This window comes from Tachypleus tridentatus, chromosome 2 (genome assembly GCF_004210375.1).
Source record: "Tachypleus tridentatus isolate NWPU-2018 chromosome 2, ASM421037v1, whole genome shotgun sequence".
In the NCBI taxonomy this organism is placed as follows: Eukaryota; Metazoa; Arthropoda; class Merostomata; order Xiphosura; family Limulidae; genus Tachypleus; species Tachypleus tridentatus.
The window spans coordinates 31,831,910-31,854,581 of record NC_134826.1 but is presented as its reverse complement, the minus strand read 5'-3'; the positions used below and the strand labels follow the sequence as shown (position 1 = coordinate 31,854,581).

Sequence of the window (22,672 nt, the reverse complement as noted above, 5' to 3'; positions counted from 1 at the left end):
ATATTATTTCTAAGTTTATAAACCCTTTGTGTGTTAATTTTTATTCGTATTAACTGTATATAATAATTATTATAATATTGTATTATTTATTGTGTATTAAAACATATTTCTATTGAGAAAGAAAACTGTGTGTATCAATTTTGTTGTCAAATAGCATAAATTTGATACATCTTAACATTTAATTAATTTCTAAATTAAAATTTAACTCAGAGTTAGGCTATTCAGAATTGTAGTACATATCATAATAAATGAGATGCTCATGTCCATGATCTGAATCAGAGACAAAATTTGTTTTAACTTAAAATTCAAATGTTAGTTCAGTTTATATTTATCAGTGCTAACAAGATTTGATCATGTCTGACTATCAAGGTTTTCTTGAACCATTCTCTCTCAAACAACTTGAAAAATATAACAAAACTGAGTTACTCAAAATTGCCAAAATCTTAGAGATTAAAAAGTTAGTGAGAAAAAAATGAAATAAAAAAGCATAGTGTTCAAACACTAGTCAGTGATGATTTTTTGTCTGAGTAAATATTAGCAGAATGCTCTTGTGTTTCCACTAACCATCTAGAATTGAGTGATAATGATAAGTTAGATATTCAATTAAAACTCAAACAAATCAAGGTTTAACTAGTTTTTATCAAAACTGAAAGAGAAAATAAATGTCTTTTGGCTGAACAAGCCCAGAAAAAGCAAATCTTTGTCAAAGCAGAAATAGAAAGTAAACGTCTCCAGGCTGAACGAGCCTTTATCAAGGCTGTGAAAGAAATGGAAATTGGATTCAACTCCAATCAACCAAGGCAAAATGGTAACATGAACTGAATTCATGTATTAAAGAACCACCATTTAACGAAAATGAAGTTGATAAATATTTCCAACATTTTGTTAAAGCTATCCAAACATGTAATAGCACACTGAAAAATAGTCATTATTGTTACAAAGTGTTTTAACTTGTAAAGCACAAGAAGTTTGTTTCTCTCTGTGTAGAAGATTATGATAAGGTTAAAGCAGCTATTCACAAAACACACAAGTGAATACCAGAGGCTTAATGCCAAAAATTTCAAGGTTATCTCAAGTAAGACAGTCAAACTTATATGGAATTTGCCCACGAAAAAGAGGTTTATTTTGATCAATGTTGTAATTCTGTGTGTATTTGCAACACTTTCAACAAACTAAGACACATGTCTAATTGAGGAATTTAAACAACCTTAAAACTTATTTGGATGAAAAGAAAATTGAAACACAAGCTGTTCTTCCTGATGATTACACTTTAACATATAAAACCACTTTTCATAAAAAGAAATTCCTGCCAGCTCAGGGAAAACCTGTTCAATCCACTAAAGTTGAGGATTTTCTAAAATATCCGGTTTCTTTATTCAGACAGTCAGGATAAAACGTCATCAAAATCATCAAGGCTTGCCTGACATTTCTGTTAAAAATCTGCACGTTCTGTCTAATTGTTGTTTTTTGAAAAAGAAAAGAAGGCAACACCCAATGCGTTTGTGTTTATATATGGAAGTAGTTTCAGCAGATCACCCAATTTTGTTGATTTAGTCACTAATATAAACGTACATGTAGCTGGGAGGAATATAGACTTTTTGTGTCAGTTGGTTCTGTGTTTTTGACAAATGGCACTATCAGTCCCATACTCGTAGGTATTCCGTGTGATACTGGGGCAACTCAGTCATTGCTGTTAGAAAGTAAAGATTCGAGTTCTGCCACTGATTAGTCTTATTGCTCAGGGTATTGTGGATGGTTTTGCTATCAGTGTTCCTTTTCATAACTTTTCCTTAGCACCAGACCTAGTTTTGGGATCAGGTGTGATTAGAGTAAGACTTGCTATGCCAAGTAATGGTGTATTATTATTGTTTGGAAACAAATTGTCTGGGGGGAAAAGTTGTTGAATCCAAAGTAGTTAGTGAACCAATCGCTGTTTCATCTAAGGATGATGTTATTGTTAAGTAGAATTCGATTTGTTTTTTTGTGTGCTGTGATTTGAGCTCAGTCTAAGAAATTAAGCCAAAAACAAATAATAGACATTTGTTCAGAGGATGACATTATAGATTTGTCTCAGACATTTTTTGGGTCTGACAGAAATTGTGTGGGTGATTTTCCTACTGGTGTTTCTTAGGGGAGTTACAATGATGGGTGTCAGGGATCTAGTTCACCTGATGAAGTTCTGTTTACTATAAGTAAACTTATCACCTAACAAGAAAAGGATCCTCAGACTAAAGTGGAAAAAGTTCCAAATGATTATTTTTTTCAAAAATTGTGTGTAATGGGAAAAATGTAGACCACCAGAAGTAACAGCTTGAGAAGACTAGACTGTAGTTTATCAAATCATTGTTCTGAAAGCATATCATTGTGAAATGTGAGATACTTCTTTTGGCCAAAGATTGGTTAAGATGTTTCTCAATTTTATAAAACTTGTCTTGCCTGTCCCATCTTTTGAAGAACCTCTCAGTCATGTTATTGTTGATTGTGTTGAGTTTCTGCTGACAAGATAATATTTGTGTTTATGCACTTTCACATGCTATGCAATTTTAGGTTATTTGTATTGACAGTGTTATATACTGTCACAATTATTGAAGTTGTATAATTCTTTAATAATGTATTGTTTTCTATGTATATATAATAGTATAAAATTGTCTAATGCCAATTTGTAACTCTCTAAGGAAGAAGGTATAACAGATTTACTATTATATATTTATTTTAATATCGTAGTTTATGTGGTTAAATTTATATTTGGAAACGCAGGTAACTTGTACTGTTAAATGAATATTGTAAAATTTCTGCCTATTTCTTAAATTTGTAGAAGATTCTTGAGTGTAAGAATCAACAGCATATGTTTTACAAAAGCACTAGCATACTGTTGGGCCAACTGTGATTTCTAGAACCTCGCCTTAATGTTTATGAACTGTCATGCTGAGAGACAGTACGTATTGTTGATTTGTTACAATTGCTATACTATAAACTTTGAAAATTATAATTGTGATTAATTCTTATTAATCAGGAAACTACAGATATTTGGAAGCATTTAGATATTTCGAATGTTACAAAATATTCAATTTCAGTGACTTTACATCCAACATCAGTATATTTATGAAAACATTACATAGCTTCAGAGGTAAAAAATCAGTTTGTAGATGATGTGAGATCAGTGAAGAATATAGAGCTAGCTAGCTCCCTGTTAAGTGAATTGTATCTACATTAACTTGGAATTAATTCTCTCATTGTGAACCCTCAGTAAGATATCAAGGAAGTTCTGGACCAGAAAGAAGACTTAATATTATTTGTAAGTTTGTAAACTTTTTGTATGTAAATCATTATTTGTTTTAACTCTATATAATAAATATTATTTTAAATTGTATTGTTGTTTGTATATTAAAATATATTTGTATTAAAAACAAAAACTGTGTGTATCAGTCTTATTGGCAAATATCATAAATTTGATACATCTTGAAATTTAATTAACTCTAAATGACATCTCAGTTAAATTTTAATTTTAGGCTATTTGAAATCACAGTATGTAACCTAATAAATTGTAATATATAACCAGCTTAAGAAAACAAACTAATCATATAATCAACATTTTAGTCATTTTTATTTGACAGAGGTGTCATTTGTGATATTTTGAAATATTTCCTACCCTTGGTGAAGAATACATCTGTCAGTATATTATTATAATTGCTTGATCATGTGAGGATAAAATAAATTGATAGGAAACCTTCCACTTATAAATTGGAAAAATTGTTGCCAAATCTAACTGTATAGTGATTAGGCAAGCTGTTTCTTTGTATATTATTTATTATTTTAACTATCATCACTCAAACTAAAACTTTATCCACATATTATGATTTTAACATTACCAGTCATATAGCATGGAGCTACCTTGGAACTAATATTTTTCCATAGGTTGTAATTGTAATCAGTGACAGTTTTGCTTTGTCATGAGTTGAAACTTTTTCATAGGTTATTGTAATAATCTGATCTTCCAGGCAAAAGGTTAGTTTTTCATCCTTTTATTACTGTTATATTTGAATAGATAGTCTAGTTTCATTTCCTGTGTGCATAATTATCTTTAAGAACAAGTCTGATTACAAATGTCATTGGCATAGGAAATTTGTATTAAGAAAAATTGTAAAATATAAATTTAAAAACAAGATTAAATACATTTGTTCATCTTAGACTATAATGCATTGTTTTAACAAATAATATAGTAGATTATTGTATTTGATATCAGAAAAATGCTTAAGTAGTTCTCCTGCAAGAAAAAATAAAATTTCAAAATTTAATTTTTTCATTTTTTAACAAAATCATTAGCTCATTGCTGTGCGTGAGATAGTAATCAGATTAAAATACTTTACAAGTTTCTTTTTTTAAAATAGAAAATTAAATATAACTACAACTGAATTACAAAAGCACATCAAAGAAACTGCTGCCCTCATTTCTTCTCTTAGGTTTCTTTGGGATGTCCATAAATGAACGACTAAAAGCAAGACACTCCCCTGATTCAACACCAGGGGTGTTGTCTCGCAGTAGGTCTCTGATAGGACTCTTCTCTCATCGTCGAACAGCATCATCAGGTGGAACACCTACTAGTTCTTATACAGATGGTAGCAATATCAGTGCTGGAGGCAGTAGCAACAGCAGCACCTTATCCCGTGGTAGGTGTAAATAGTAAAGATTTTTTTCCTTCTTGTACATGCAGCAATAATCATAATGGGAGAAAGATACAATAACATGAATACTTTGTTATGAGATTGCATTCAAATTTTTTCACTGGATAATAACAGCATTTTTATTGTAAGCAGTTATAGTAGTAACACCACAAAGTTTTAATAGTATATTTGATTATTAATATAGCAGTAACTGCAATTTTATCTCATGTAATGCTAAATATTCTTTCTTGATGATGAGAAACCCACTTGAAATAAAAATGTATCTAAGAATGGCTGGTATTTGTTTTAACACTTTTACTGATAAGGAGAGAACAACGTTTCAACCTTCCTAGGTCATCTTCAAGTTGATGACCTAGGAAGGTTGAAACGTTGTTCTCTCCTTATCAGTAAAAGTGTTAATACCAATACCAACAATTCTGAGATACATTTCTAAATATTCTTTATTTTGTTTATATTTCAAAGACGAAATTTATATGTAGAGTTGAAGATACTGACTTAACCTATTAGTGGGCTCTTATTCTTGTCAGAGATAAAGCAGAATGATTCATTTGATAAATAAATATAGTCAGTTACCTATGAGCAGTGATTAAATTGACTACTCTTGTGTAAACTAGTCAATTAATATCATGGAAATAATCAACTAATTGAAATCAGGGGACAATTTACTACTGACAAACATACACCAACAACATGGCACACAAGTATGTTCAGTGTATTTGTCTTAGAAAAATGTTCTTGCTCCTTGAAAATTATGATGAAAAAAAATTAATTCCAGATGAAACTTGTCCACATGAAGGAATATATTTGTAGATTCAATTGGCATATGAGATGAAGTGGAAGAACAAACCATAAAATTGTTGATATCAACTATCATCCAAGAAACATGTTGTAAAGGAACTTGAAATTTTCATAATTCTCTTCATAAAAGAAATCTTGATAATAATTATATTCATGATTTAATGCACTATGCTTTAGGTGCTAATGGAACTAGTGTTATTTCTGAAGGTGTTTTTCCAACCATTTTGAAAAAGATATATATATAAACCTGTCTACCTTCCCACATTTTAAACTAGTTTAAGGTTGGAGCAAATAAACATATTTTTCAGCCTGTCCTTGGGAAATCCACTTGAAAGTTTATCTCATGATATTGTCCACTGTTTTTTCTGTGGACTTGCTTAATTCAACTCCATTTTCTTTTAGTAGCTTGTGATGATTTATTTCTTGGTTTGTTCTTTGCCAGGAGATCATTATTGATTGTTTCTGCTTGCTTAAATTGAAAGATGTTCTGTTGATTAAAGTCTGGAGTTTATTGAGTGTGGTGCTGTTTATGTTTCAGAAACATATGGCAGGACAGTCTTGATATTACTATTGAAAATCCTTAATTTATGGAGAAAACCTTTGAGTTCCAAACTGGCTTTAGGGTATTTAAGGCATAGCCAGCCTTCCTATTCTGGTCTTTGTCTTCATCTGTACTCCTTTTAGGTTATTCCCACTGAATTTTGTTTGTAAAACAATTAAAATATTACAAATTTGAAATTATCCTGCTACTTACTCAATCAAATAGTTTACAAAATGACACCAAGCCCTACAATGGCCTAAAAATGCAAAATTAACTCCAAATAAATGATAAGAGTTCCTTACAATTGTTTTCCTATGCTATCCTCATATTTTAAGTGTCACTGTTTTTAACTTTGAACATGTTGTGATTTATTTAAAGCATTTTCAGGATAACATAGAAATGGAATATGTACCAGGAACAACCTTCGTAGTGATTGTTACAAATAGTGGCAGTACCAGCACCGAATAAATTGTCCTCCTGAAAGCCAAGTGATTAGAGTGCCTGTATTCAGGATCACAGGTTTGGGAACTCAAATCCTTGTGATTAAAAAAAATGCTTTCTGATCGTAACACATATAAAACGTCTGATATAATACTTCACAACGGATGGAGAAGTTATTATTCAAAATATTCTGAAAATAACAATACACATAACAAAAACAAGAATAATAATTCAAATAATTATACTATTAGTAATATCCCTAAATTATACATTATCAGAGTGTCACATATCAAATATTTAGGTAAACTAAAATCGAGTCATATGATAATCAAACTAATAACAATATCTAAAGAATTGAATATAGAAATCAGATGAATATTGATATGTAACATGTTTATAGTATTCACCTTCAAGTGTGATGTACACCATTTTCATGTTTCACATATTTTAATATACATACAATAACACAAGAAATAACATACACTGAGATCATAAAAATGTATTCAGATTGGATATATGGAATTTTTACAACAAGGATATTTTTGTACTTAATGGCATAAGAACACAAAGGAGTATGGATCAGCTTAGGAAACCAGGACCAACCAGAAAGAGACCTGCAACAAGTTGTAATCAAACTGTTGTGAGAAAAAGAGTTGTCTTGTAACAGGTTAAAATCCATGAATACCAACATCATTGGCAAAAGTCGTCCCTGTACCACAGACAACAGTATACAACATAGTTTAGAAGGATCTTGGATAGATAAAAATAACACAATTCATGTATTCATATTGCTTCTATGATATATCTGCTCAATCATTACATACTTCAAGCAGCTGGAGAATGAAGTGGGCAATAATGCTATTCCTTCCTAAGACATATACTGGTCAAGTTGTCAGATGCAGAACTTATGAATATATGTGATTAGTCTGTTGAAATAGTTACTGGGAACCTTTAACTTCATACACTAATGGATTATGAAAGGCTGGCAGGAACGAGTTGTGTATTTTGGAAATGAAAGCCTTACATTAGAGTCTTTTGCAAAAAGAGTACATTGTAGGGCCATTACCATGATGCATGATTATCAGATAGAGCATGACCAGATGTAGCAACATGGATTGTAATGATGTGATGAGAATTGAAAACCATTTTTAATATAACATACTCGACCTCTGTACGGTACATGGTGATCTCTTTTTTTTTTTTTCAATGAAAATAGACTAGTAGTATTTTTCACATTAAACAAGCACATCTCTGAGATTCAACACAACAAAGTTGTTATTTATAAGTTATTTTAAATTCTATCCTAAAATTAATTTAGTATCCAGTGAACATAACAATGATAGATTAGTTGTTTTTTACCTCTGCTAATGCTTCTGTACAGACATAAATGTGTTGTAACTTGTAGGTTTATGAGTCTATGGTTAAAGTCATACTATCTGCACTATGCTTGTGTAAAAGTCAGAATACTTGTACAGAGTGACTCAATAAGTGCAATAATTAAGATATATCTAAAATTTTAGAAGTGCTGACTTGAATGTACTGATTCTTTAAATCAAAACCAACTCTATATTCTTGATACTTCACTGTTTCACTGCAAGCTTACCTTGCAAATGGACTGGTTCACTTATATTTAAATCTAGTTGTTTTAGATACTTTTCAGAGTCATTCTACATGAAGTGAGGTTGTGTTTCAGGAGAAATATGAATTTTGTAAACAACAAAGCGGAAGAAGAACGGAAATTCACTTAGTTATGTTACAATTATACAACACCTACTGTGGTATTTGAAACTATAGATATCAGTAACTATAAAGGCAAGGTATCAAATAAACAAAATTTGGAGTCTTTCAGCAAATGTAATCATATGCAGTTTTATAAACTTAGTAATGAAGTTTTTCTCATTGTTAGTAATTACAAAAACTTAACAGAAACATGAGAGTTTATTTCAGTCAAGTTCAAATATGAATATTGTGTACTGAAGAATTTGGTATATTGCAAATGTGCGAGGCACACATAAATGATTTCCTTCTCTCTTGTGTGTTGTAAATTGCACATATTGGTGATTATGGCTCTCATTCTGTTAGATATAAATGACTGTTTCAATTTAAGTTTATATTTAGAAGTGATAGTTTATTACAAGTTTGTTTACATAATTGTACACAAATCATATGTTGTGTAATTCAGTTGTTGTGAATTGGTGTTTGCCTTATTGCATCCTGTTACTAGAGCCTTTAAGTTTTCTTCTGCTTTTTTGTGGGTATTATTGCACTGTAATATCTCCTAGTGTATAGAACATTTTTGGACGTTCAGGCTATAAATATGCATGCAAAAAAATAGTTTTTTGCTTATAAGTGGACAGTTGGTTAGTTTGGTAGATAACTAGATCTAGACTTTGGGATTGTGAGTTTAACCATACAGTAGCAACTTTTAAAGTGGAGTTATCACACAATGTATTGTAAAATCAGAGTAGAGGAGAATAATTCATCCTATCAGTTGTGTTCTGTGGTAATTAAACCAACCTTTCTGGATTTTGACAAAAAGATATAATTTTTTGTAAAGCTCTGGCTGCAACTGTCATAATCAATTGTGTAATGAACATTTGTATGCTTATTTGACAAATTTTAAAATATATTATTTTAAAGCAAATAAACTGTGTGCTCACTGTATATTGTTGAGCACTGTTGTAAACTAGTTACAAACTCCTGCTGAAAAGAATTTGGCCCATACATACATGAAATTTAACACTAGCAAGCTAGTCAGGATTCCACATTGGTAAATTACGGTATACATAACGAACAGTGAGTATAGTAGGCCTATATACACCCAGCAATAGCAGTGGCAAAAATATTGTTGAGATTACAGCCACACTAGATAACCATGTTGATTGATTTTGATAAGAGATTATGGAGGGGTGAGTAACTTGGGTTCAAAGATAGCAATCTACAATAATGTAATAAACAATAAAACCTAGAAAGAGAAAAAAGTATCAACAGAGAAAAGGAAAGGAAGAAAGAGAGAGGAAAAACAGTGAGAGGAAAGACTGCAAATGGAAAGAATAAGGGCATAAATTGAGATCACCAAGTTCACCCTTTGAAGAATGTGATAGTAAATGGAGGCTCTTTGATAATATTGCTGCCATAAATTTTGGTAGATTGTAAAGGAGTTGAAATATTTAAATATTATGCTTTTGGTATTTAAAGCTTGAAATTACTCAAAAGATTTTTAGATATTCATGATTGTTTAAAAAATTTTAGTTCTACAAAAATAGTGTATTAAGGGAAGTTTTTTATGGAAATTTATAATCCATGTTCTTAAGATCCTCAAAAGCAGTTTATTAAATTGGTTGTTGAATTCTCTCTTTATGTTTATACACTCTGGGCATCATTAACATATTCCATTTAAAATGATTTTTTTTTAAAAGTGCATAATTAACTTTACAAATCATAATAAATATTACAAAATTACATTCACTAAACATAGAATGTAACAGTCATTTAGTCATTAAATAATAACTTTCACATGAATAATTGAATTTTGTGCAAGTAAATAGTTTTCTGCTAAAGATAGGGCTCTATAGCTTCAAGAAATGTACCTGATATTTATATAAAAGTTGATACATTTTTTATTATTATTCAGTGGTGAGTTTTAACATTGTGACATTGAAGGTGTTGGGATAAAAGTATTACTAAAATATATTTTGGATCTTACCCTCTTATTACAGGTCTTGCTATGATCAGGGGTCAAAGGGCATGTCATCATCTTTGTAGACTTACATTTAAAAATTTATTGAACTACTATTTTATGAATGTCTGTCAATATATTTGGTATCAATTTGTAGATTATAATTCAAATTTTAGTTTTATGTACCTTTTAATTCCATAAATTAAAAGTAAATATAAAAAATAAATTCCTCAACATTTTTTATGTGCTGCCTAGTATGTTTAATATAGCTGTGGTTCAAATAATATATTTCTGATGTCCAAATACAGTATATATTTCATACAAATAAAAAGCTCAAATTACCAATATTATCAAGTTAGAATATAAAATAAGAATCTCCTATCTTTTCTGTTTGCTGAGATATCAATATATTCAGTGAATCAAATGCAATAACCCTGCCTACTTCTTCAGCTGCTGGAAATACTTTCTTAAGTACGCCTGCTTTATCCATTTATGGCTTTATAATCTCTTGAAAGATTAGAATTTTCCCATTGTGGATTTCTGGCTCTCAAAAATATTTTTTTCCTTTTTGTCTCAAATCTGGGAAAAAAGGAATAAGTGAAAATGTTGTTCTTTTTTTTTATATATATATATATTACAAAATACTGGTCATTTGGACAAAGCCAAGATAGGTCACTTTGTAAAGGCCTGTCTTGTGTTGGATATGATAACATAACTGAATGTGTGCTGTGTCATTGCAACTTCTATGGTACTAATTAGACACAGCTGAAAGGTTAGTAAAATAAAAATTGTATGTATATATATATGAATGATGTATAATTTTATGAGATATAAACTATTTAAACAAAAAATTTGGGATTTTCTTTATAATTTGTAGTCCTTCTTGAACCAAAAAAACTTAATTTTTATCAATTTCCTAACTTTATATGGTGGTTACAAGGTCAATCAAATTGACCAAATCCATTAAGAGTTACAGTAGTGGAACTAACACATAAAATATAAACAAAAATATTTCGTAACTATCTAGAGGTTAGTAAAAGGTTATGAAGATTTTGCATGTGAAACTTGACAATTTTCTGATGCATAAAAGTATTTTTAATTTTAAAATCAAAATTACTCTGCGTATTGGACAGTAAACATTTGAAAAGAAGAAAATGCACAAGCAAATCTAGAAAAATTTAAAACTTAATGGCAAAAATCTACTATTTAATGTATGATAGCCTTATAATGTTTACTGATAGTTTGCAAAATGTAAAGATATGCATACTGTATTAAAAGTTAGAGTATGTAAACTATAACAAGCACAAAATGGTAACAAGATCACTCCTTATGACTAATGAGAGAGTTAATAGCTGTAAAGGTATTTGCACACATAAAGTTCAGAAAGGTGATATGTAAAATTAAAGAAAAACATTAAATGAAATGAAAAATTTAGACAAACTAAAATTAAAATTTACATCTACAACAGCTATGTAGGACTTTTATATTAACCTTTTGTTTATGAAACGTTGTTTTTTTATTTTAACAAGGTTCAGTATTAGGGCAGTACTACAGCCCTAATACAACACGGCGAGTATTAGAAGGCTCGTCTACATGGTTAAGCAAGCCACCCAAAGCGCCACGTCCTGAACGAGCATTGGCTATGTTTCAGGCAGTGAACAGTGGACTCAGGTATGATGAGAATTGATAGTTTTGTAATGTATAAACTATTTTCAATGTTTACTGTCCTTTTTGTTTTACTTAGTGAAACCTTGAATGTCTACTATTTGCTACAGTAATTTTTCCCTTATATTTCATTATACATTTGAACTGTTTGTCATATGCTCATTTGATATGTTTATCTGTTTATTATGGTAGCACAAGAAAATGAGCTTCATGTAATTATTTTGTTTTAGCTTATATTAAAAAAAAAATCATATTCTAATCTCTATTCCAAAATCACGAACATGTAGACATAGATATTAGTAAATGCCTGTACCATGATGCCAATGAAACTTTAGTTTTTTTCACATTTATTTCACTTTTGAGACATATTTTTGCTTCCATGTATTAATTAGCCATTTAAGAACATTAGAGTATCTAAAGCATGCTATTTCACAAAATATTCTATTCACTTTATTTTTTCTCAAATTATGACACTGCTGTTAAAAAGTTCTGTGAATACAAGCAGTCATAATTATTTTTGTTAATAATTTTAGTCATTTCTAAGATATTTCAAATTATGTAATGTAGCTTTTGTAAGAAAAGTCGATTTCAAGATGAAGCTGTTACATTATGTAATTTTCTGAAATATGCTCCAGTGGACCAGGATTAACATGAATTTGGTTTTCATGTATATATTGTGAATGTTCCATGTTATCAATAACTTTTCAAATTGCTGACTTTGTAGGGGTGATGGATTTTAAAAATTAATTTTATTTGTGATTATATGACTGATGTAAATTGATATATTAACAGAATAGAAATAATTTTAACTTTTAAAATAATTACACTCTTAATTAGCTGGTCCTATAATAATACGTAATAAGTAATACACCCTGTATGTTCTGACACATTTTACTAGTTTTAACAAAGAGGTAAAAATATATATCATTTAATGTAAGCTCATTCTAAATTAATAAAACTATAATGAAATGTGTAAAATGATTGATATGAGCAAAGTAACACTGAAAAACACTTGATGTTCATAGGTATCCTAACAAGATGTGCAGTCACAAACATAAACCTTAAAGCTTGTGAATTGTTAGATGTACAGAATACAATATTTATGATAACAGAGTTTCATCAGGTTAACCTGGTATCATCAGGTAAAAAAAACATAAATATTATACTCTATGTATCCAACAGTAAACAAGTTTTAAGTTATATTTTTTTTAATCATACAGGCACAAATATTTTACTATAGTTTTTAAAAATATTTTTATGTTGCATATTTGAATTCTTTTGGTTAAAACACTATTGTGATACATCAGTAACAAGAAAGGTTTATTTTTACAACATAGAAATTCTGGTTGCTGGTTCATTTCCAATATAATATTGGAAGCATATAAGAAATTTATGTGCTACTTCACATAAAAATAATTATGATTATTGCTTATACATATACTGCTAAGTTGACTTGTTTCTGTTAATTAGGTTCTAACCCTTAAACAGTGGGAATGTTGTAGGTACCAGCATCAATTAATGATGGTTGTTGTTTAAGGGCTAATTAAATATATAATTATATAAAAGAAGTGATAATTAATTTATGGCTGTGACATAACAGCTCGTAGATTAACTCTGAGTTTTTTTCAAGTACAAACTTGTAGCTCATAGTTCTATTTCTTAACTAGTTTGAGAGTAATTACACCCATGGTTATTGAGGATTCTCTCTTGTTTGTTAAAGATGTGAAGGTGTATTATAATAATTTTTCGTAAACATTAAAAAATGTTCAATCAAAATCTAAAGCATGTAATTGCTCTTGTGATTTTTTTAATTGAAACTAAGTCTAAATGCTAATTTGGTTTTTTTTTGTTTTGGTATTCTTCTTGAAATTGAAGTTTATATGTCAAATGTTAACTACCTTTTGTAGTTTATTATCTTGTTAGTCTAAAGAGAAGAGATCTTACAAGACAGTAATTTTCTCTTGGTCATACTGTATGTGCAGTAGTAGGACATTAAATTTTTAAACTGCATGAATAAACAAGTTACATATTTTAAAGTTGTTGGAAAACATTTTTAAAGTGTTACAGCTTGAAATATTAATTGTGTTGAATATCAGCATACTTTGTGTGAGCATATGCACAATAATATATTTTCTTTACTATGATCATCTCTCTTTTTGAGAATTGCCTGAGGTAAAAAGCTGTGTTTGGAGATGCCTGCTTTAACAGATCAAAAGGGAAAAAGTAAAAGAAAGTTACGAGAGTTGAAAATAAAATTATAGATAATTATCTGTAACCTCCTTCATTTAAATAAGAACTTGAGATATTTTGTATTTCTGTGAGATCTGTCAGTTGTGTTGCAATAAATATAAATATTTGATAACTGGTTTTATAAGCAGTAGTTAAAATTAACATGCTTTGAATGATACTTTTCACTATCATAAAAAATATTACTACCAATGTTTTCAGGGAGTGTATTAATCTTACTCAAGATGACATTGTAAATCTCAGGACTTCAGCAGAAGGTTTTACAGTTAACACTCAGGTAGGTGAAAATAACGAGATTTTTTGCAGAGAAAGACTTAGTATTTTATTATCATAAATGATTAACTACAGTTACATTTAAAATTGTAGAAAGTATATAAAAAACTGTTTCAATGACAGCTGAAACAAAAGAAATAATAATAGAACAATGTACTACAGTTTTACAGTGATATCTGGATTATGTACTGATCTGTATACATTAATCACCTTGATTTAGATTCACAGAACAGACATATTTCAACCTATGAATGTATTTCCAAAAATTTATATGGTTTATAAAAAGTCGATACATAAATTACATACCCCTATGAAGTATTAGGTCTCCCAATTGCTTGTAATTATTTTGTTTTGTATAGTAAACACACACACTTCATTACACCTTATCTATTCCCAACTTAGACAGCCAAAGTGGAATTTTGAAATAACCATTTGTAATAAAACAGATTAATTTCTGTACAATGTTTCTAACAGTAAGATATTGTTTAAGTACTGTTTCACAGTTAAGCATTGTTATTACACGTGTACCTCTTAATTAAAAAGCAAATATCAAAAGAAGCTTCTTTCTTTTCTGGGGTTAAAAGTTAGCTTTATTAATCTACAGACTGTAGGTGGAAAGTTTATGCTAGTTAATACTCATGTTCTTCTATACTTGTATTAATTGTTCAACATTGCTCAATTAAAAGTTTTTAACCTTGTTCTTATCAGCTTTCTTATAACATAAATGTTTTGTTAATGTGTTTTTAATAAAATATTTTAAATATACCTACATGCATATATATTTTTAAGTGTATCAAATAATTGTATGTGGTATGAACTTGTCTGAAAAATAGTTGAGATCCAAAATAGGCATAGGCTTTATAGCACTTGAATATTTTAAATCAAACTATATATATAAACTGAAAATTATAACAGGTCATAATCATAATACTTTTTCAAGGCTCAAAATCAATAAAACATTCTAATAACTTGCTGATTAGTGTTGCAGTTTTGTGAGTAAAACGTAGAAGGCACTAAAAACAATTGTAGTACATATTTCAGAAGGAATATTTCTAAATTCTTGCTTTTCAACACACTGTGATACATACATTTCAGTAACTTGTATTGCAAGATTATGAGCACAGAATGTTATTATATCATAATTATGATTGAAAAGATTGTTTCATTTTTCAATATTGATTCAGTTTACAATCCCCATTTGAGCTGCATAGCACACCAAGGCTAATTATCAGGAAAGAAGGATAGTGAGACCTCATCTACAACTCATTTGGTTGTTTGCTGAGGAATGTAGCATATAAACCAGCCAGTTAGACTCACAGTATCTGCCCTCCTGTGGCACAACCATATATCTGCAGACTCGTACTTCTAGAAACTGGGTTTCAATACCTGTGATAGGCAGAGCATAGACAGCCCATTGTTTAGCTTTGTGCTTAATATAAAATAATCCATCACACCATTCATCCTCTGTAGTAATGTTTCATCACCAGTATTGTTGCTTAATGGAGATACTAATAAAATATGATTCATGTAAACTTCATATGTTTCTCTCACGTTCCTCTTATTTTTTACTTGTTTAACACAAGTGATAAGTCTATTGGCTTTTAATGCTTCTCTAACATATGGAATTTCAGCTGTATCTCTTAACAATAGACACTTTTTTTAGTGCAGTGTGGTAGTTAGCAGCAAAATAACATAAGCTGTTGACCCAGAAACTCGTGACCTAAATGTACAAGTTTCTACATAAATCAAGTATATTTTAACTATTTTTAAGTAATTTGAATGAAAACAATGGTACATGTAGTAAAATAAGTTTGATATCCAAAAATATTTGAAAAGAAAACATGAGACAGAAGAATTATACCTATAGACAAGACAAACATATTCATTAACATTTGCTATGTAAAATTATTAATTGTGGCATACATACAATTAATTTAAGATAAAATGATGTTACTAGAATCAGGCCCAAAGTTATAAGTGTGGAAAAAAATTAGCAACTATTTGCTAGTACTGTAAAATAGTTTTGGTCTAAGTTTTGTAATTAGATGTCACCACCTTTGCATAGCATTTTAATTATGGTGATTTATTAACTACTGCAAATCTATCTAAATATTTCCATATCAATCAATAGTGATTTTTGAATAAATTTGGTGTTAACTGGAATGTCATATTTTGTTACTAGTTTTTGTCAAATGTTGGTTATTTTTCTGCCGATATCGAGAATATATGGTGTGCAGCAGTATATGGTTTCGTGACTTTTTGATTCGTGAGATACATTTACTTTTGTTGGTTGATTTTGCTTTCTGTCTAGGTGTGTGTGTATAATGTTTTATATGGTTTGTGGAGGAAACTTACTGATGTTGATGAAGTATTGTTTTATTTTGCCTAATTCATCATTAATTTTATCTGGTGAGCATAGTTTTATGGCTGTGTTTATTTGGTTTCTTAGTATGTTGAGTTTTTGTTTTGTTTCATGTGCTGAGTCCCAAGAAATGTATAATCCAGTATGGGTGATTTTTCGGTGGATTTCTGTTTTAAATTGTGTATTGGTTCTTGTAATTTTGAGGTTAAATGATATTTGATTGCTTTCTTCCTGTTCACATGCGAAGTTAATGTTGGGATGTATAGAGTTAATGTGATTGAAAAAATGAAGTGTGTTCTGTAGATGTGAATCCCTCAATCATGTCGTCTACATAACTGTACCAGTATAGTAGTGGATGTAATGCTGTGTTAATTGCTTGTGTTTCAACTTGTGTCATAAAAATATTGGCTAGAACTGGTGATACTTGGTTGCCCACGCTTAAACCATTTGTTTGTATATAGTTTTGGTTGTTAAACATGAAGTTTGTCTTCATTGTGGTGAATTCTACGGAGGTTGCTAATTGGTTGCTGGGAATGTATATTGATGGGGTAGGGTCTCGGATATAGAGTTCTAAGGCTATCTTGTAGGCTTCAGTGGTTGGGACTTCTGTAAAGAACACAAAAAGTCACCTTCACACGTTTTTAAACACTGCAAATCAAATAAACACAACATAACCATAGAAAACACCCAAATACTAAATAAAGAAACAAACATAAACAAACACAAAATTAAAGAAGCCTTACTTTTCAACAACTCAAGCCCAAAATAAACCAGTACAAAGGAACACCTTCATATCTATATTAATAAATATAATCAAATATCTAAAAACGCCCTCTACATTCCTACACTCAGTTGCACAACCCCCTTCAAACATGTGGTCAGCTATTGGTCAGTTACTTCTTTCTTTCTTTGTGAACCTGACAACGACCGAAGAAGGTCGAAACTTTGTTTGCTCCTCTGTATAAAAATTTTCTCAACCCAAACCAGCTGTTTTCACATACATATTTTTCTCTTTATCACTGATGATATGAGATTGATGAAACAAGTTATTGTATGAAACAATAGTATTTTTGACTAACTGTCAGTTAAAGCTTCTTCTAATTGTTGATGAGATATAGATGATGGAATTCTTTTTCATAAGTTGATTCCAAAATCTGACTATAAAGGCTTGATAATATTTAAGTCTGATAACTTTGTTGATCAAGTTGTGTGTCCAAACTCTTCCATATGTTCTTTGAACAATATATTAACAACTTTAAAGCATGAATTTGTGCACAGTTTTCCTGAACCATCTAATTATGTTGGGAAATAGTTTTCACCACACAGTGAATGTGATCTGCATTAGCACCTAACAATGAGATCATGGGCTTTAAACTGTTTCACAAATAAAATCTGTCCACATCATCACAGAACCTGTTGACATAAGACATTCAAGATTCTTAGCTTGTTTTGGTTTTCACCCCAGATAAAAACATTAAATTGATGATTAAACCTCAGAAGATGGTGAAACTGAACAAAATTCAATATTCTATTCTTGGTCTTATTTTTATGTTTTTGATACCATTTTCCTTGTGCTTTTGCAATTTGTTTTGATGTTTATATTGATTCTATAATGGCAGACTTATTATGTTAACACATCATGCACAGTCCTCTGAGTTATTTTGATTGTTATGGACTTACACGAAGGTTTGTGCACACTTTTGTTTATCTCATCATTTTTAACACAATTTTTAGGATATATTTATTATTTCAAATGTTCGTTTCACTTAAAATCTTGCTAGACATTTACTTAGATTTTTTTGCTCTGTAGAAATTTTACAGGTCTTGGTATTTTTAGCACATTTCTCTCAAAAAGCAGTAATTTAATGCATAGTTATATTTTACCATATGATTACATTTTCATATTTTAGGTTCTAAAATGTGGAGTTAAATAGTTGAAGCTTTTTTTTTATTTTGTCCAACCTCTAAATGTGTAAATACATACATACAAGAGTTTCTTAGGCCTAACATATGTCACACACACCATTATGTTTATAAGCTCAATAATGTGTACTTGTTATAATATAACACTAACTTATCTTTAATATACAAAATTTATAATTGTAGTAAATATTTCATCATTTACATTGCTTCATTGATGAATGGGATATTATATCCATATTTCATTCAAGATATATAAATGTTTAACCTGTTAACTGCCAAGTATTTCAGCTACTACAATACAACTCTAATGCTTCTTAATTTTGTAACTTTTTTCATGACGCCATTTTGGATTGAAAGTGAAACACTTTGTAAGTAGGTCACATCCCTCTATGGTGCTGACATCTAGCGTTGAAGTTAGGTATTATTGAGAATGAATTAACTCGTCCGTGGCACTGTGTTACCGATCAGCTTGGACGAATTATCTCGTCTACGGTACTGAACAAGTTAACTAATTTATAATTTAAAAACAAAAATGTGTAACAACATTTTGGTTTTGCTTACTGATTCTAGTAACAAACAAAATCAGTATTTCAGTCTGTGCAAGTTCTTAATTTTATTGAAGTTGAGTAGTTTCAGTTACTAATTATGTTACGTTCCCTTACAAGCTGTTAATTGCATTTTGTTGAAGGAATGATATTACACTGTCATACAAGTTATTTGTCACATTTTTTTTTGTATTTCTACACTTATTTATTATGTTGTGTTCCCATGTTCATTGCAGTACATTTTATTTGTTAGCTACTCTTGTTACAAGTATGAATGCTTAACTACATGATGTATCCTTTAAAGTATCAGATTCTCTTTCATCTTAAAATGTGCATTTTCACTTTGCCTTTTGTAATATTAAAAATCATCTGCTCTTTATTTTTCCTCTCCATATTCTTTGGTATTTTGGTATGTTTTATTATTATTATTACATAATAATACATGTGTGTGTGTGTGTGTACATTTTATCTTATGGGGTTCTTTTCTTTTCACTTTCGGTCTTTATAGTTCCAAGGAAAACTTTATGAAGTGGAAAAGGTAAGACTTTGGAGTTTGCTGTTTTGCATGTTTGCATGTTATGCTTGGAACTACTGAAGAATTCTTATCTTTACTGGTAACTTAAATGATCATCTTTCTTTTTTTTGACATTGTTTCAGTGAAAGAGATTGTTTTTATGTGTAAACTAAAATGCTTAGGTATTTTGAGCTTTACTTATGATTGTATGTCCTGACAGATTTTCAAAATACAAACTGAATAATTAAACTTTGAAATCCAGGAAAATTTTGTAAATTCTGTGTTGAAACAATTTTATTTTGTCTTTGAATGAAATTTAAAACCATGGAGACTAGTAGTAATCAATTTTTCTGTAAATAAAACATCAAAAGTAGTTAACAAATTTCAGACTTATAATGTAATAAGTTTAAACACTTATTGTTTACAAGTTTTCCTGCACAGGGACATAAATAATGATTATATTTTGTACATGTTCAACTGCTTGTAACTACAGAATATTTTTCTTAATTATAAGGACAAATTTTGTTCCAGATTCTTCTTTATATATATCTACACATCCACGTGTGTATATGTATGAATGTTACTAGTACTATTATAATTTTCCCTCTCTTTGATGAATGTGTAATGCAGTTTGTATGTTATTAACACAACTATTTAGGTATGCAAATGTCTTCTTTTTTTTTTAAGTAGTTGTAGTAGTAGGGAAAAGAGAGTTGATTTACTCTTGTCTTTACTTCCAGCAATATAAGACAGCAGAGAGGTACTTGAAACGTCTTGAATTTCAATTGGCAAAGGTGATATGTTTTATAATATATAGTACACTGTTGTATTTTCTTTTTTCCAAAATTTTAAAATTAACATATAAAACTCTTCTAATCATACTTTTTACTATGCTGTGTAAAAAGTAACACTCCAATCTCTCATCCTTTGTCAGTAATTAGCTTGGACTTTAATCACTTTCTTTAAAATAGATGAATTAGACATTTAATTTCTTATTTGAGTAAAGATCTTTTAATTTTAAACTCAGATGTTTGAAATATTATGTAGGACAAACAAATGTGTATTAATACACTGTAAAATTATATTAGACTTAAAAAAATAAAATTAATCAGACAGTAAACTTCCAAAACGTTTCAACCTTATTTTATACAAAAGTGTGATGTAAAATATAAGTGCTCTTTTCTGAGTTTTCATTTTGCTAAAAATATGGAATATGTATTGGTTTTGTTGAAATTGTGAATGCTTGAGTATTTGAATTTCTTCAAAAGGAATCAAAGATTGATATCCTTGAAATAAAACTCCAGACATTTATGTTTGCTTAGCTTGAAGAACTTCAAGATCAATATAAGATTCACCAGAAGATGAGAGATGGTGAGTCCACTGCAGTTTTTTTTTTTTGTTTTGTTTTAATAATAGTTTTATTATAGCATACTTTCAAAGCATATACATTTTTAGAAAGAAATAATAAAACTTAAAACCTTTAGATGTTGTAGTATATAGTAATCCACTGAACAAGCCTTAATGTTATTTTTATTTTATAGTTGCTGTCAGTTTAATGTGATATACATTTATTTTTTCAATTATTAACAATCCATGTACATAGAATTTAGCTTAATACATCTAAGGTTCTCCTGAAAGAGTTTTGCTTCAATGATGAATAAAAACTCTAAATTTTATACATCAGAAATTTGAGCAGATAAACTGTTTTCTATATTGTGTATAAATACTAATTAGTTTTAGTAATTACAGTACAAGTATTATAAATTTAATGCCCCACTGCTCTACAGGAGTTCGTACAATGGCCTATGCATATGTCTTGTCTCCAGGAAAGGAGAAAGAATCTGCACTACATAATGTTCGTTCAGGATACAGAGAGTGCACTGACACACTGTGTAATATAGAGGCTGAGCTAGAATGCATGATGGGAACAATGTTGTTTAATATAAAAGGTATGTATATTATGTACTAGCTAAAGATATGTTTTTCTTTCTTAGAACATGTAGGATAGTGCATGAGTCAGATTGTTTTAGAAATAGAAATTGAGTGTTTATGCTAAAATGTATTTGGCTTATCTCTAAATAAATATAAATTATGAATGTGATGAATTTTCATTGTGATCACTATCTCATGAATATGGCCCAAATACCTTTTAGTGATTTCATAATGTCAGAAGAACATGTAGGTTCAAAATGTTTTAATAGAAAATGATAAAAATCCTTTCGTGCTTTTGAAAGATGGCCCTTTTTTCTTCAGGGGCAAACTGTTTAGAATCAAGACTTTTTTAATCTCCTTGTTTTTCTGACATCATGAATGTACTACTATTTAAGGAACATGAACCTAATTGAGGTAAGAATACTCTTTTATTTGCAAGCATAGGCATTTTAGGAGATTCAGTGCTAAAGTACCTATACAAACACTTAACTTTTATTAATGGACACCCAATCCTTTTGAAATCCATCAATGGAGCCAAAATAAACAGTGCCATAGCTATGGCTATTTCTCTTCCTGAATCTATCAATTTTCTATCAAGTCACTTTAGTACTAACAGTTTGAAACAATATGTTAAGACTGGTGAAGTCTTTCTCAGAACTTGAAAGCACAATAGTACATATCTTCAGACTCAGACTACAGATTAAACTGGCTATCTAGTGTTATCTATAGACATGTGAGCAGACATGCTTCCTTTGATTGTAACATAAAACAGCACAATAATTAAACAATTCAACATTTTAATGAAATAACGCAAAATCTATGCAGACTTAACTCCAGCTTTCTCACACAAGATGGACTTCATCTTAACTTTTCTGGTATTCTTCATTCAAACTTCAAGTATGCTATTTCCCACAGAATTCCACCACTCATTTTCCTTGTCTATGTTACCCCAATCATCTCCTATTTCTACTTAAAATAATTTTTCTACTCTTCCCTGTCCAAATTCTACATTTATCCCTATTTCAGAGGCTACCACCGTTTCATACAGTAATACCTCTATCACTCAATCT

At 29.7% G+C, this 22,672-nt stretch overlaps 1 protein-coding gene across 14 annotated transcripts in view; it reads left to right on the top strand.

Annotated features, from left to right (window-relative positions):
* Nucleotides 1-22,672, top strand: part of LOC143240371 (rho family-interacting cell polarization regulator 2-like) — a 200,633-nt gene that overhangs the window by 111,653 nt on the left and 66,308 nt on the right. For 6 of the 14 annotated variants that reach the window (XM_076482782.1, XM_076482735.1, XM_076482772.1 and 3 more), the window contains 7 exons: nt 4,461-4,667; nt 11,671-11,812; nt 14,255-14,330; nt 19,665-19,694; nt 20,411-20,464; nt 20,993-21,041; nt 21,458-21,619. In XM_076482782.1, the coding sequence (XP_076338897.1) occupies nt 4,472-4,667; nt 11,671-11,812; nt 14,255-14,330; nt 19,665-19,694; nt 20,411-20,464; nt 20,993-21,041; nt 21,458-21,619 (709 nt within the window). In that variant the 5' untranslated portion in view covers nt 4,461-4,471. Of the gene's footprint in view, nt 1-3,247; nt 3,296-4,460; nt 4,668-11,670; nt 11,813-14,254; nt 14,331-19,664; nt 19,695-19,716; nt 19,771-20,410; nt 20,465-20,992; nt 21,042-21,457; nt 21,620-22,672 lie in introns of those variants that run through there. The other 8 variants (XM_076482751.1, XM_076482742.1, XM_076482716.1 and 5 more) reach the window with 4 other exon arrangements.